This window comes from Camelus dromedarius, chromosome 16, assembly GCF_036321535.1.
Source record: "Camelus dromedarius isolate mCamDro1 chromosome 16, mCamDro1.pat, whole genome shotgun sequence".
NCBI classification, from domain to species: Eukaryota; Metazoa; Chordata; class Mammalia; order Artiodactyla; family Camelidae; genus Camelus; species Camelus dromedarius.
In genome coordinates, this window is record NC_087451.1 from 10,660,207 (window position 1) to 10,674,869 (window position 14,663).

General features: G+C 58.7%; 1 protein-coding gene across 3 annotated transcripts in view; it reads right to left on the reverse strand.

Moving 5' to 3' along the window:
* Positions 1-395: 395 nt before the first annotated feature.
* Positions 396-14,663, reverse strand: part of CUEDC1 (CUE domain containing 1) — a 76,418-nt gene continuing 62,150 nt past the window's right edge. For all 3 annotated transcript variants that reach the window (XM_031468075.2, XM_064494964.1, XM_064494965.1), the window contains exons 4-11: positions 10,537-10,663; positions 9,648-9,840; positions 8,620-8,703; positions 6,857-6,928; positions 5,915-6,008; positions 5,112-5,170; positions 4,253-4,323; positions 396-2,008 (exon numbers count right to left, since the gene is read on the reverse strand). In XM_031468075.2, coding sequence (XP_031323935.2) covers positions 4,256-4,323; positions 5,112-5,170; positions 5,915-6,008; positions 6,857-6,928; positions 8,620-8,703; positions 9,648-9,840; positions 10,537-10,663 — 697 coding nt within the window. In that variant the 3' untranslated portion in view covers positions 396-2,008; positions 4,253-4,255. The remainder of the gene's footprint in view (positions 2,009-4,252; positions 4,324-5,111; positions 5,171-5,914; positions 6,009-6,856; positions 6,929-8,619; positions 8,704-9,647; positions 9,841-10,536; positions 10,664-14,663) is intronic.

A 14,663-nucleotide genomic window follows, 5' to 3' on the forward strand; every position in this document is an offset into this window, starting at 1 on the left:
CCTGGAAGATCCCTGCGGGCCCTTTGAAGTCTGAGATTGCAGGTCCCCGTGGCCTCCAAGCGGCCGTTAACTCCGGCAGCTTTCTGTTTATTTAGGGAGGTGACGGGCTGGAGCTTTCGCAACAGACCCGGTGTTTCCTTTGCCTGTCAGCAAGCGGTTTACTTTCCCAGGGCAAACAGGAAAGCCGCCGGGCGGGCAGCAGGTGTTACCTGAGAGGGCGCTGCGGGCAGGCAGAGCCCTCGGGGCCATGCGTGCGCTGCGGGCTGGCGCGGCGCGGCCGGCCAGGCAGGTGGCCCACGGGTGCGGGGTGCGTCGAGTGGCTCGGGCCCAAACCTGCCCGGGGGGATCGGGGGAGGGGAGGGGAGAAGACGAGGGTCAGCCCATGCGCCGCCACGTCAGAGCACCAAGAGAACACCAAGTCTTTATTACACGAATTCCTATGAAACAGCTCCAAGAAAAAACCCACACGTAGGAGAAAAAAACGAAAACAGAAAAACTAACAAAGCCACACATACACAGATGGGGACAGGGGCTCCGCCTCCTTTGAATGCGGGTCATCGGCGCATCGAGGGCCCAGGGAGCAGGAATGCAGCCGCGCTGCGCTGCTCCACTCGGTCGTTCGGGATGTGGAGCCCGGGCCAGGATCCCCTTACGGCACCGCAGGGCGAGGGGCGACTCAGACCCGCCTGGCCTCCGCCACGCCCTCATTATCCCGGGGTGACTTGAGGTCACCAGCACCCCCACTTCCCAGCCAAGGCTTGGCGCCCACTCCCAATGCCCCAAGGCCCCTTGGCTGGGCTGGCCCCTCGCCCAGGCCAGAGCCTTGCCTGCCCAGGCTTCCTGGTTCTCCTGAGGTCAGCGCCTTCCCATCTCAATGGCAGGCCAGAAGGGCCAGGCAGCCTCCCTCCCGTCAGCAGTGGATGGTGCCAGGTCAGGTTCATAGATCCGTTGCTTTCTTTTTCCGTTTGCTTTCTCCGTCTTGGCACAGGGCACCCAGCAAGCCCTTCCGCCCCAGGGGCTCCTGCCCAGGCTGGCAGTCTTTTCATCTTGCCCCTCAGTCCTGCACCTTCTCAGGTAAAGAACTGGCTGCTGCTCACCCTGAGTGACAGCAGAACCTCCAGTCCAGCTGGGGAGCCAGAGTCCCTTGCGCCCCTACTCTCGTGGGACTGCAGGGTCCCATCCAGAACTGGCTTTTGTCTTCTGCCAAAGTAAAGACGACCCCTGCCTCGGAGGAATCCTCCAGCTCCGGGGTGGCCAGCCTCCCCATCCCTGCTGGGGGCCTGTGCCAGCCCCGAACAGAAGCAGCCGGAGGGGCCCAGGTAGGGTGGCCAGCAGATACCTCTCTGCGGTGGCCCATCACTCCTCAGAGGGGGCCTGAGTGACTGCCCAGGGCTCTCTCACCCAGAGCTCTGTGCAGGGGTGTGCTGAGGGCCAGCACCCTGGGGAAAGGCTGAGATGCAGGAGGCCATGGGAATAAATGGCCCAAGGTGCCCAGAAGGGAGCTGGGGATGGGGGTAGGGGATCAGGCAGTGTCTGTAGCCCTGCAGGAGAGACCAGGACAGGAGGGAGGCAGGGGCTACACCTCCAGGCCAATGAGAGCCTCTGGAAGGGTCATCCTCCCCTTACGGGAACTCCAACCTTTGCCTATTTCCTGGGATTTTTTTTTTTTTTTCCTTAAACAAGAGGAGTTAGATCCTGCATTTCCACTCATTCCCCATAGAACAGCCCGGCTACGAAAGGGGCTGTGGTTGGCTGTCGCCCCTCCCCCCACCCTCAGGTCCTTCCTCCAATCACAGCATGCAACTCTGAAGTTCTAAGTCCCATGAAAAGTGGCAGTGGCAGTGGCAGTGGCAGTGGCTAGGCTGGACTGTGGCCGGAGAATCACTGGGCCTCAGAACTCAAGCACCATCTGTCCGGCTGCAGCTGGGCTCCTCAGCTGGGGGCCAGGTTGCTCTCGGGCTGCCTCCACCAGGTCAGATCGTCTCCGGCAAGGAGGAACTGCTGGCATCTGGTAGGAAACGGGATGGGAGAAGTCTTTTTCAATGGAGGCCAGTGGTCTTTCCTCATCACTGGTTCCAGAAGAGATGGTTTTGGGCAGAAGCTTCCTAAGACAGGACTCCCTCCTTCCCCCAGGGACTCTATGTCAGACTTGGAACTCTGCCTGGGGTCACAGCCGCCAATCTGCGCTCCTAGAAACATTCCAACTTGCAGAACAGCAGGGATTCTGGCAGCTAGAGATGGACTCGGGGGCCTGGAATGCCGGGTTTGGGGGAAACAGCTGTCTGTGAAGGGCTGAGAGGTGGCGGTGGGTGGGGTGCCTGGCCTGTTCTGTGATACAGCAGCAACTCAGTTGAGCTAGACCAAGGGCACCTGTAGCAGCAGAAAATGGGGTCAGAATTTGGTCACACCAGACTGAGAATCTCATGAGCATTTCCTCAGAAGACCCATTCAGGGAGCAAGGGAGAAATGGCACTGAAGTGGTGTCCTGGTGATGAGTGAACAGACTTGGGGCAGGGAAGGGACTAGCAGCTGTTAACCAGGTGATGAGAGTCTCCCAGGGCAGTGATGGAAGGAATAAGGAAGCAAAATGGAACAGCGAAGTCAGGACGGGGGCTGTCTGGCTTGCAGGAGTTGACAGCCAGGCCTAGATAGGCCATCATTGGCACAGCTGGGGATATGGAGTGGATTTGGAGACCTGACTAAGATGGAGATTCAGATTTTGGAGCCAACTTCACAGAAGTGTTGCTGATGCTGTAAAGAAGGGTGGCGGCACTGCTAGGGAGAGTGGAGGGTAAGGAGACTTCAAAGATGGTCAAGGGCAGAGCTACTAGGAGAGCTGGGATTGAGGGAGTGGGAGGAGCAATGGGAGCCCCAAAGACATACAGAGAATCTACAGCAGAGAGGAAGGGGGCCCAGGATTCCTGGGGCCACAGGAGCCAAGGGAGGGCGCTTTCAGGGAAGACGATGGGCACAGTTTGCAGAAGAGTGCACCAGAGGATGCAGGACAGGAAAAGGCCGCAGACCTGGCAGGTGACCTGAAGTCCCTCTAGGGGTCATGGGAGGGGCTGGCTGCCTGCAGTGGGTGTAGGAAGATTCCACTTTTCTGCAAGTTGGGTGATGAAGGAAAATATCGAAGCCTCTTGGTTTTTAAGAGGAGGAGGAGGATGTAGACTCGAGGAAGGAGCTGGAAGGGGGAAACCTGGAATACTCAGGAGAGAACTAACTCATGAGCATGGTCCTGATGGGGGGTGGCTTTGGGCCGGCACGTTACCGCTGGGGACGGTGGGAAGGAGGTGGCAGCAACACTGTGTGGGAGGGGGCCCTTCCCTGGCTGGCGTTATATCAGCATTCTGGACAAGGGGGAAGCGTGGGGGCAACAACGTGGGTGAGGAGAGCCTGAGAGAACAGAAGGGGTCTGGAAGCGCCTGGTGGAGGATGTGGCAGCGAGTCAACCAGAGCCCAGGCTGAGCAGAGAGAGTGTGTGTACTGTTCCGGGCTATGTCCTCTGCATGCTGGTTTCTCCCCTCCGCTACAACCACCCCGAGGGTAGTCAGTATTTCTGCATAGCCTGGAACAAGCCCATACCTGCCACACTGTGAACTCAAGAAAGCCTGGGAGGTGCTGCCCACTGGGACCGGGACAGCAGCTGGGGGAAGAGAGGGCAGGCGGCTTCCTGATAAGGGAGGGGCTGGAAAAGGGACAGGTTGGACAGAGCCCTGGAGGAGGTGTGGACATTCCGTTTCTCCCCAGGGATGCACAGGAGGAGAGGAGGAGAGGCAGCCCGAGGGCCGCGGGCTCCCGCCAGAGAGGGCCCAGTTCTCATCTGGCTGTGGCTGCTCCTCCGCCACCCAGGCCAAGCAGGCCACAGGAGACTTCTCTGTGGACATGGCCGGGGTGCAGCCATCTCAGTTTTTCTTAAATTGTCCTCTTCATGTGCTATGTGTGTCCAGGACTCTTCTAACTGTGCTGTGAACCATTCAAGGTCAAAGCTGATTTTTTTCCCCCTGTTCCTAGCATCTGGCGTAGGCAGGTATGATTATCTTTTGTCAAATGAATAAATAACAGGAAAAAGAATTGCAAAAAAACTAGTTCCCATGCAGAAGCCCATGTTCCCTGCCACAGCGACAAGGGAAGAAACCCCGGACCTGCACTGCCCAGGTGGCTGCGTCTGACGCCTCCGGACCCCTGGGAAGACACCTGGGGGGTGGGGCAGGGCAGTCCCCACTCCACCCCCATGCGCTCCAGACCTTACCTCTTACTGTCCTTCCCTTAGGGCTTCCTCCACCTTGGGTACCTCCTGTCGCCTTCCCCGGAAGTCCTCATCTGCAAAGCAGAGGCACTACCTCATCCTCCACCCTGCAGGGCCTCGCCCAGGTATGTCCCCTCCCTCAGGCTGACCCCGTCTCTCCACCCCCCTTGTTTGCTGGGGCACACGCTGATCCCTGGGGGTGATGCGTCGGTCTGGTGAGAGGCAGTGGGGCATGGTGCGGGGTTAGGACACCCGCTGCTGGTCTGGCTCCATCACTGGGCTCTGAGACCTTGGGCAATTTCTTCCCTCAGTTTCCTCATCTATAAAATGGATGGGGAAGATGAACTGTCCAGATGACCATCAGGCCCTTCTAGTCCTTGTTTCTGGATGTCTCTTGACCACCAAAGGGCCCCTCTGCAAGAGGCAGGAGGATCAGGGTGTGGCTGTGGGCCCAGGAAGGTCTGAGGCAGTGTCTCCTGACCCACATGCCTTGGGTGGGACTGAATGAACGAGGAAAGGCCTGTGGGCTCCAGAGACTGAAACTGCCCAGCGCTTGGTTCTCAAGGGGAGGCCCCTCCGGGTGGGTAGGCCTGTCTGCACCCTCACACCCAGAGAATATTTCCCAGAAACAGCACCTGGCTCTCTGTGCTCCAGGTAAACATCTAGGTGGAGATATGCCCAGAGCCCCTTTCAAGGGTAGAGGGCAGGGAGAGGCAATATGGGCCAAGTGGGCGGGCCTATTTCTTTGGGTTCCCCCGAACCCCGACAGGTTTGGGTCCACCTATGAAATGCCCGGGCCCTCTTCTTGGAGGGCCAGTCACAGGCAACTTAGAGCTCCAGTCCCCTGCCCTCCCTGCCTCACCACAAGCGTGGCCCTCCACGTCCTCCAGGAGATTAGCTGTTGACACCGCAGCCCCTAGCCTGCCGGGCCGTTCAGGAAAACTGTCCCAGGGATGGGTGGGCCACAGTGCTCCCACGTCTACCCACTCCCTGTCCCCAGCCTTTAACCACCCGCTCCAAGCCCAGGAGGTTTCCACCAGGCCAACCGTACCCCCCACATTCCCCAATACTTCTTGCAGGCTCTTTTTCTTGGGGTCAACTGAGCAGCCAGGTCCTGACTCTCTCCCTCGGCTCCCATCTCTGGGGACAGAGAAGCAACTTTCTCCTTGTACCCTTTTGGCTGTTCAGCTTCTAATATCCTGGGCCCTGTTTGACAAGCAAGGGTGGGAGTCTGGGTAGAATTGTGGAGAACCTGATTTTACTGGAAGAACTAAAAGGGAGAGGGCAATATGCTTGAAATGAGGTGGAAAGGTCTGTGGATCGAGTCAACTTAAGAAATTAGGGGGAGGTTTGGTGATTTCAATGGAAGAACCAAGTTTTCTCCCAAAATGCAGATTACCCCAAACAAAAATTAAAAAGTTGCAGGACAACTTCTGAGCCTACAGTGGACCTACACTGGCCTGCTCCCCACGCCTGGTGGTGGCGGTCAAGAGTGGCGTCAGGAGACGGGGTGGCAGGGTGGCAGCAAGGCTCGGGGTGGAGGGGGAGGACCCCAGGGCCCAGTCTGCTGGTGGGGAGGCTGCAGCCCCAGGGAGTCCAGCCCGAAGTTTCGATGCCCTTAGTAGCATCCACCACCCCCATCCTGTGCCAGGCTGGAAAGGATACGAGTGATGCTTCAACAAGTGTTTCCTCTTTGACTTCCTCATCTTGGTCTTCTCTGAGAAGGCCCTGGCCAGCTCAAACAGCTTCCTCCGGGTGGCTGGGGGCAGAGAGACCTGTGAGCCGGCAGCCTGAGCAGCAGGTAGCTGCCCACCCCCAGGACTGGGGCAGGTGGACAGGCTGGTGGGGGAGGGGAGAGGTGACAAGTGGCAGATGGGGCCAAGCTGGCATCCTGGCCGAGAGAGGTGGCCATCCCACGTTGGCCTGCAGGGGCAGCACAGGCCACCGAGACCCTGGCCCGGGGCCGCAGCCGGCAGGCAGGCAGCTGGAGATCCCGGACCCCTCCTTCCCCAGCTGTGACGGCCAGCTACGCAGCTTGGCTTTCTCTCCTGCCACCTCCCCTTCTCCCTTCTCCACCTCCAGAGCTGGTTCTGGGATTTCCATGACTAATCCGAGATCTTCTCTGAAACAGAGCCCAAAAGGATGGCAACCTCATTCACGCATGGTTGTGTGTCTGTGTGGCTGGCGGGGAGGCGAGGGGGATGGGAAGGCACGACCTGGCTGGCAGGTCACTCAGCCCACGGGCCTCCCACCCACAGGAAGTGGGCTTAGCTTGGGCCTCCCCGTGCAGTCAGGCCCCCTGGCCAAGCCCCCTCAAGCCACAGAGAACTTGAAGCTCTAAAATTGGCAGGGGGAGGGGAGTTGTACAGCACATTATTATTTTTCTGCAGACAGCTGGCTCAAGAGGATTTAAAACTTAATTTGTATCCAGACTCAGCTGCGCAGGGAAGTGAGGCAGGAAGGCTGAGGGAGCCAGCGTGTGATTAAAATGTCACTTCGGTTCACCAAGAGTCCACTGCATTGACAAGTCCGGATGGCTCCCTCCCTCCCAGGAGGCTACAGGCCTGTCTGGGAAGAGCTGGGGAGGGGGGCGCGAGCTGGACTCACACTTTCCCATGTGTTTCAACTTGTCCCGGAATAAGGCATCTTCAGATACGGTGGCGTTGGTGTCGCTGGTTCCTGAAAGGGGGAAGACACCTCTAAGGGCCACCTCTAGAGAGGGCAGCTGCCCAAGTCTCTGGGGAGGGGGGGTCAGGGCTGTCCCCACAGGACAGGGGCTCAACTCCAACTTCCACTTGAGGAGGGGAGCAAAGAGCAGGCCTCTTTCCTCACCAGGAGGGAGCTCAAAGCAAGGGGGACACTTGGGGTTCAAGGAGCATTTCTTTCCCCACCCAAGCCTCACTGCTCCCTTTCCTATAAAAAGTGGGAGAGCAGTATGGTCTGCTGTATGTGTGGAGGGCCGGCTCACGCAGGCTCCCAGCTGTCTGCTCCTCTGACCGACGCCATGTTCTGCAAAGTCCTGTTAGAAGCTTGCAATCAGTTGTGATGGGAGTACTGACACCACGGAAGCTACCAGATGCTATGCACTGGGGCGTCCCCTACACCCTGACAGGCTGTTAAACACTCCCAGCACGTGGCCAGCCTGCCTGCATCCTGCACAGTGTGAGGGTTAATGCAGTAACAGGGGCGAGCCAGAGTCTCTGCGCTCACTCAGCACCCACTCTGCCGCTGCCCTCCTAAAGCCCCTGCGCTAATCCGGAGTCACCTTGCCTGCTAAGTCCCCTGAGTCATTCTGATCCATCTCAGCGGTCCTGGTGTCTACAGTTAATTTGGGATCGAGGACAAGAAGCTGCCGTTAAAACCCCCAGATGCACATCTGATGGGGCCTAAGCTCCTGGCCTGTTGCTTATGAATCGGTTCCCCAGGATTTTCTCTCTTCAAGCTGGGATCAGCTGAGCTCCCCATCCTCCTGCTCCCCTGCCCCCACTCTACCACAAGATGTAAGATTTGTTTCGGGCAAAAGCTGCTGGTTCTTTCTCTGAGGTGGGCAGCCTGTGTGTGGAGGGCACTGGGTGACGAGGGACCCCTCTGCACACAGGCAAGTCCACGCATCGAGTACGGAAGCCAGGCCTTCTGGGCCTCTCTGCCCTGAGTTCCCGGCTCCAGCTCCACCCTCGTCTGTGCAACCCAGCAGCCTGCTGTCCACCCCTGGCCCCTCTTCTGCCGCTTAGGGTTCCTGGAGGGTCCTGGCCCTCTCCTGAGGCAAGTCTTGCTTCTCAGCACCCTGTACATGAAGCTCACAATTCTCTTCCTCCAATGCTAGGGCAGGGCCGGGTGTTCCCCAGCTACTGAATGAATGAAGGAAGGAACAAACCCTTCCCAGACTGATTCTGCCCTTCCCTCAACATGCGTTTGCTGTAATTAACAAGGGTGTCCTCAGCTTTGCTGGCGCCTCCTCCCACTTCCTGGACGCATCTCCTGCGTTTCCCCACAAGACCGCAAGCTCCCCAGGGGCAGCGACCAAGTCTTGAAAGTCTCTGAGTCCCTCCATCCCCACCCCCGTCACCCCATAGGACACCATGTGGTGTGGTGTGTCCCCTTCTTGCCGGTGCTCCAGGCCCCTCTCAGGAGTTCAGCCAGCCTGTTGGCTGATCCCAGCTGTGGGCTCTGGCAGCTGCTGGGTTGGTAAGAACTCAGGCTGCCAAGTGGAGGAGCCATCTCACTCCTCGGTGAGTGTGGTGGTGGGGGCAGAACTCTCCCCTCCAGCCTCCTTCTTCACCCTACCCCTCAAACTCCAAAGATGCAAAGCCCAGCTGGGGTGTGAGCCTTCTACACCCTCCAGGCCACTCTCTCTCAGGAAGGCAGATTACCTGGGACAGGAGAGGGAAAGTCAAAGTCATTCCCAACAGCCACGCTGCTAGATGTAGATTTCTGGGACTCATACTTCAATCGATCTGGAAAAGGACCACATTCTGGTCAGGGAGGTTAGCTCCCACCCAGGGGCACCTGCACTGACATGCAGGAGGCTGTCGGAGGCCAAGCCCCCAGAGTCACACACGTGCACACATGCATACACAGAAGATGTGTACAGACAATGTCCACGGGCTCTCAAAGAACCAGTGATACAGAAACTACTGCCCTGACAATCACGTGGGTTGTTAGAATGTCAAATTTAGAAGGACCCTGAGAAATCAGACAGCCCAGCCTTTCACTTAAAAGGAGGGGCTCCGAGACCCCCAGCTCCTTTGGTGCAGAGCTGGGACCAGCCTTGGGCTTCCTCTGTCTCAGACCAGCCTTTTCCCTGCATACCATGCTCCCTCCCCCACAACACACTGTCAGACAGACAGACAGACAGACAGACAGACACACACACACACACACACACACACCCCTCTCCCACAGTGCCCTCACTGTACCCTACCCCAAATTCTCCCACCCTGAAAGGGAAAGGCAGCCAGCCTAGGGAGTAGGGTCTTGGCCAAAGGAAAAGTCAAACATACAAAAAACTCAAGAGCCTCGGCTGTAACGTCCTCTGCGCAGGGAGGCATCCACTCTGGCACCCATAGACCCAATCACTCTATTCCTGGAGCTCCAGACACATCGTGCCCCAGCCAGTGCCTGGCACAGACCAGATGTGTGAGGGGGGCGAGGAGAGAGCCCCCCTAAGAGGGCACCCCCTCCCTCCCTCCAAGTCCCAGGGGAGGGAGAAGGGTGGCTGGCGACTCAGGTTCCCATTGGCAGAATTCTGGGGCTCCCATAAGGATAACTCAAGGCCACGCCTGACCTCCAGCTCAGTGCCTCTCCTGAGCCCCATGGTTAAAGCCAATATCAACCCGTCCTTCAGCTGCGTAGCAGCGGCCGGCCAGGCCAGCTGTAGGGCCCTGACCCAGTGCCCCACCTCTCTCCAGGGCGAGCAGGAAGTCACGGTTGCGCTGCAGCTCCTTCATGAACTCCTCGTTTTGCAGGAAGAGCGCGATCCTCTCATCCTCCAGATACTGCTTCCAGCGGCTCTCCTGTTCCCGGGGCCCAGCCCCGATCCCCGGGGGCTGGCCTGCCTCTGCACTCGTGGGCTTGGAGCCCCCGGAGTTAGCCTGCGGAGAGGAGCGAGCACGTGGACCGCCTGCTCACGAGGGAACGTGCTGCACTAACATCCACGGACATCTGGGGGTACACGTGTCCTCCCCAGGATCCTCCAGCCACACCCTGCAGCCAGCACCTCCTATCCGCATCTAGTAGTCAGCCGGAGTCCAACTTAACAGGCCAGAGCCCTCTCTGCTGAGGAAGCAGCAAAGGCTTTAAAAACGACTCCGTCCCACCTTGAAACACTCATTCCTTCAGCAAAACCTGAACTTAGTCCTGAAGGGTCATCTGCAGACTGCTCAGTAGCCTACACGTGGATCCCCAAACTCAAAGCTCTCCCTGTACCAGCTGCCTTGGGGGAGACCCCCTGCAAGGGCCAACCTCCAGGGAGAAGCCACTCCAGCCCTTTCCCAGGGGAGGGAAGAAAGGCGCCCTGGTTCTCTGCCATGGACAGCCGCCCGCCCACCTCCCCCACCCCTGGGGTGAGGGCTGCAGCCAGAGAGTGGCCTCAGGACTGTCACCTTCCTGGGTGGAAGAGGAAACCTCCAGGAAATGAGGCTTTGGGTCCAGCACTCTTTTCCTGCAAACTCAGTGCAACAGAAATAGCTCGGCCTGTGCTTAAACATCAGGCAGTGACACCGGCTGGCACACACGGTGTGGGCGAGCAGAGACGCTGCACTAGAGGGGGCGGGGGGTATCCCCGTTACCTGTATGCTGTCCAGCTGCTGGGGCAGGATGCGGAGAAAGTCTTCGGGGAGGTTGCCAAGCAGTGGGGGGTTCCAGTTGCGATAGCGCCTCTGGCCGGAAGGGGGCGCGGTGACCAGCACGTCGATGCTGGAGGGCAAGAGATGACGATGGGGAAGGAAAAGTCAGGCCCAAACCCGGCGTCCCACCCATCACATCGGGGTCCTGCTCAGAATGGCACCCCCGATCCAGAGCCTCCCGTGGCCTCCACTGCCTCCACCTCCGGCACCAAGGCCCAGAGGCCCAGCATTCTCACACATCTTCTCAACCAGGCCCTGCTGACCCCCAGCCTCTGGACCCGGGTGCTTGCAGCACCAGACATTCACTGCTTCTGACCACTCAGTGCCCTCAAGGTCTCTGGGCCTAGAGAGCTCTCTGTTCACAGCGGGCGTTGTAGATTTAGGCACGGATGCAGGGATCATATTCTTTCAAGCTCTATCCCCAGCACCGAGCCCGATGCCAGCTCATGGCTGCTGAGAAACAGGTGTGCCCTGAGTGAACAGACACGAGCCGCCAGCAGCCCAGCCCACCCCACTCTGGTTTGCTGGGGTCGAGGGGAATGGGAGCACCAGGATCCCTAGAGGGCAGAGCGGACCCAGGCTCCAGATCTAGTGCAGCCACAGACAGCACGGTGGTCCTGGGTGAGAGCCTGCTCCCCCGGAGCTCAGTTTCCTTATTTACAAACTGCTGCCTCCCTGCCCAGGCACGCAGAAGCCCCTCAAGAGTCTGTCTTGAACGACATGCTGAAAAGGCACGTGTGGGGCGGGAAGGGCTCTGGGCCCAGGTGGCGCTCAGGGGCGGCTCTCGGTAGGCAAGGTGCCTGGCAGGACGCCTGAGCCAGGCTGAGGCCCACAGCAAAGTGGTGGCGGAGAGGAAGGAGGCCAGGGCACGCGCCCTCTCCGACCTCCAGGCTCCCGCCCTGCCATCCCGGCCTGCGGGCAGCCTGGGGCCTGGCCAGGAGCTCCCCACAGCTCCTCGCAGGCAGCCTGCAGCGTGGCAACCGCAGGACACGTGTTCTGCTGAATCAGGGAAATGACACACAGAGAAGGCAGCCTAGGGCCGGGGGCGGTGGGGGCCACTCTCTCCCGGGCCTGGCTTTGATTTAGTCTCCAGCTCCAGGAATCCCGCCCGCCCCCTCACTGGAGGGGAGCTTTTCCGGGCTGCCTCTGACTATGGAAATAACTTCCTTTCCTTTTCTATTTTGGGCGGGTGGCCTGGCGGCGGAGGGGGAAGGGCGGGGGCGGCAGCAGACAGGATAACAAGCTGCTAAGTGCGTGGTGGGAGCTCAGCACTCAGCCAGGAGCCAGGGAACCCCGGCCCCTCTCGCCACACAGATGCCAGAATGGAGCCTGTATCACCACCCGGGACTCCGATGCCTGGGCACGTGTCCTTCTCCATCACTCCTCCGCCTCCTGTTACTCTTGGCAGCTTCATTTTTCTCTAAGGGCCGGAGAGGCAGGGGAGGGGACACCCCATCTCTCAGGGACTCAAGGACCACCTATGGTCGGCCCCAGCACCCTGGAGAAATCCTCTCAGGGTCGCCACCCTTCCTACAGCTTCAGGGTCTTCATCTGGGACAAAGGTGCCGACCTGAAAGCAACCACGCCCAGAGCCACCCAGGAAAGCTGTGGAGAGAGCCCCGGAGTTGCCGTTGGACCCCTCAAGCCAGTTGGACCCCTCTAGCCATCTGTCACTGAGAACCCAAGTGGGGAGGAGGATGGGGGATGAGGAGCAGAAGGCTCGCCCTCAGCTGAGTTCCCCCGGCTGCTGGGCCCATGGTCCTGGAGGAGGGGCAGGCCAGCCCCCTGCCGGCCCCCTGCCCTGGCACCGGCTGAGATGAGGTCAGCCCACAGCTGCGAGAGCCAGGGAGCCCTGAGTGCAGGCGGCCCAGGCAACTCCATTGTGGTTGGAAAGGAATGTCAGAAATGAGCTGGGAGGCAAATAAAAAAACTTCCAAGGCTGTAATTTCAACGGAAGAACAGCAGGTGGCCTGCGAGGAGGGGTGCCTCTGGGTTTCAGAGACTGTCTTTCAGTCTGGAGAGAGAGGCAAGGACAGGCCGGGGGAGGGAAGAGAGAGAAGGCTGGGGAGGCTCTCCTGACCCAGAGCCTCTGCCTCTGGACCTCAGAACTGGAACCTCAGACCCAGCAGAACCCCAGGTTTACCCAAAGAATACCAGAGCCCAGAAGGATTTCAGCAGCAAGCCTTCTAGGAAGGAGTTTTGGTAAAGACCAGACATTGAGGCCCAGATGGGGTCAGGCCTTGTCCCAGGGCACATAGATCATCCTGGTAAAACCTGGGCCCAGGGATCCTGGCGTTCCAGGCATGCTCCCCTGGGATCACCTTGCCTCTCTGTGCCCCAGCAGGGCCAGCTCCCAAACCCTGCCCCATCTGCTGTCTCAAAAGCACCCCAGTCACTGGAGGTGACAGAAGGGAGCCAGGCCATTCCTCCCCCAGGTCCCCACTCACATCTGATTGCCCCCAGCAGCCACAGGGAGATTCCTAAAATGCTAATCTGATCTCACTCTCCAGTTTAAATGCCCTGGCTGTGGGATAGGGTCAAAGCTCCTTGGAGGACCCACAAGGCCCTCCATAATCTGCTCGCTTCTCCAGCTTCCCCCAGCTGTTCCAAAATTCCTAGAGTTCCCCTAGAAGGTTCCCCTCTTTCCTGCCTCCAGGCCTTTGCACATGCTGTTTCCTTTGCCTGGAATGCTATCCTGTCCACTTCACCAGGTCACAGCTTGGACATCAGCTCCTCTAGGCCATCTTCCCCACACCCTGCCTGGCGTCTGTGCCTCCCACAGACTCTGATTTCCTTTGAAGGTCCCAGCTGCGCTGTGTCCACCTCTGTAATAGACATGGTTCAGTGCCTGCATGCTTCAGGTGACTCAGTAAATGCTGAAAATGCGCGTCCTGGATGAAGAGACGGAATGAGGCCCTGGAACTGGGCTGGGGGTGGATCTGGGCCTAGCAGGGCCATCCTGGGGCAAAGGGGCACATGCTCAGAGACTGGCCCTGCCTATTCTGAACACTGGCCTCTGAGGGCAGCCCCATCACTGGTGTCAGTGTTCACTGTCGGAGCTGACATCAGAGGCCAGCTGTGCAGCCGGGGGCGGGACGGAGCAGTAAACCACTGGTGATGGGTCTGGTTCACACCCGACACTGTGCTAAGTGCTACCCACATGACATCTCGTTCAACCCTCACAAGAGTGCCGAGGTGGGGATCAGTATTCCCATTTCACAGATGAGGCAAAAGAAGTTCAGGGAGTTTGAGCAGTGAGCCAAAGGCACCTAAAGAATCAGAAGTTCGGTCGCTCAAGGGGCAGGGAGTGACTGGGGAGAACACTCTGCTTCTGTCTGACTCCACAATGCAAGTTCTCTTCCCTGTATCCACCCCCAGCCCAGCAAAGCCTTCACTTCTGGGTCAGGCCCCTGAATCTCAGAGAAGGCAACCTGTCCAAAGTCACAGGGTGTGAGCGAGACCTCCTGAGCCTTGGTCTAGTGCTGAGGTCACTTTGCCCCCAGCTGGGGCTCCCAGCCCTGGGCAGCACTACCCCTACCCAACCCGACCCACCAGACCCAGAGGAGGGGAGGGAGGATGTGGCCAGGATGTCCACACCAGGTTTACGATGGGATTCTGTCTCTTCTGGGCTCAGCTTTCCCTTCGGAAAAATAAGTAGAATTATTCTAATAGAAGCCGAACTATTTGAAAAGGCATCTTGGGACATTAAAGAAAAATGTCAAAGGAAGATCCTTTAGCCCTGGGCGTCATGACTCATCCCAGGCTGCAAGGCCTGCCAAGATCTCACCCAGACCTATCCACTTATTCCCTGCCTCCCCCCACTGCAGCCTCCTGTGTCACTTGTGATAGAGGAAGGACCTCAGCTCCACTCCAGGCCATGACTCCAAACGTTGCTTCCTCCCCCACCCCCATAACTTTCTAGGCTTCTACCAGCTCTCTGAGCTGCAATCACAGAGGTTTTCCTCATCAGGGAGATGACAGGACACAGCAGTGAAGCACATCTGTTGGCTTTGGAGTCAGAATGACCTGGTTCAAATCCCAGCTCGGTAGTCTTAGGGAAGTTAAGAAAT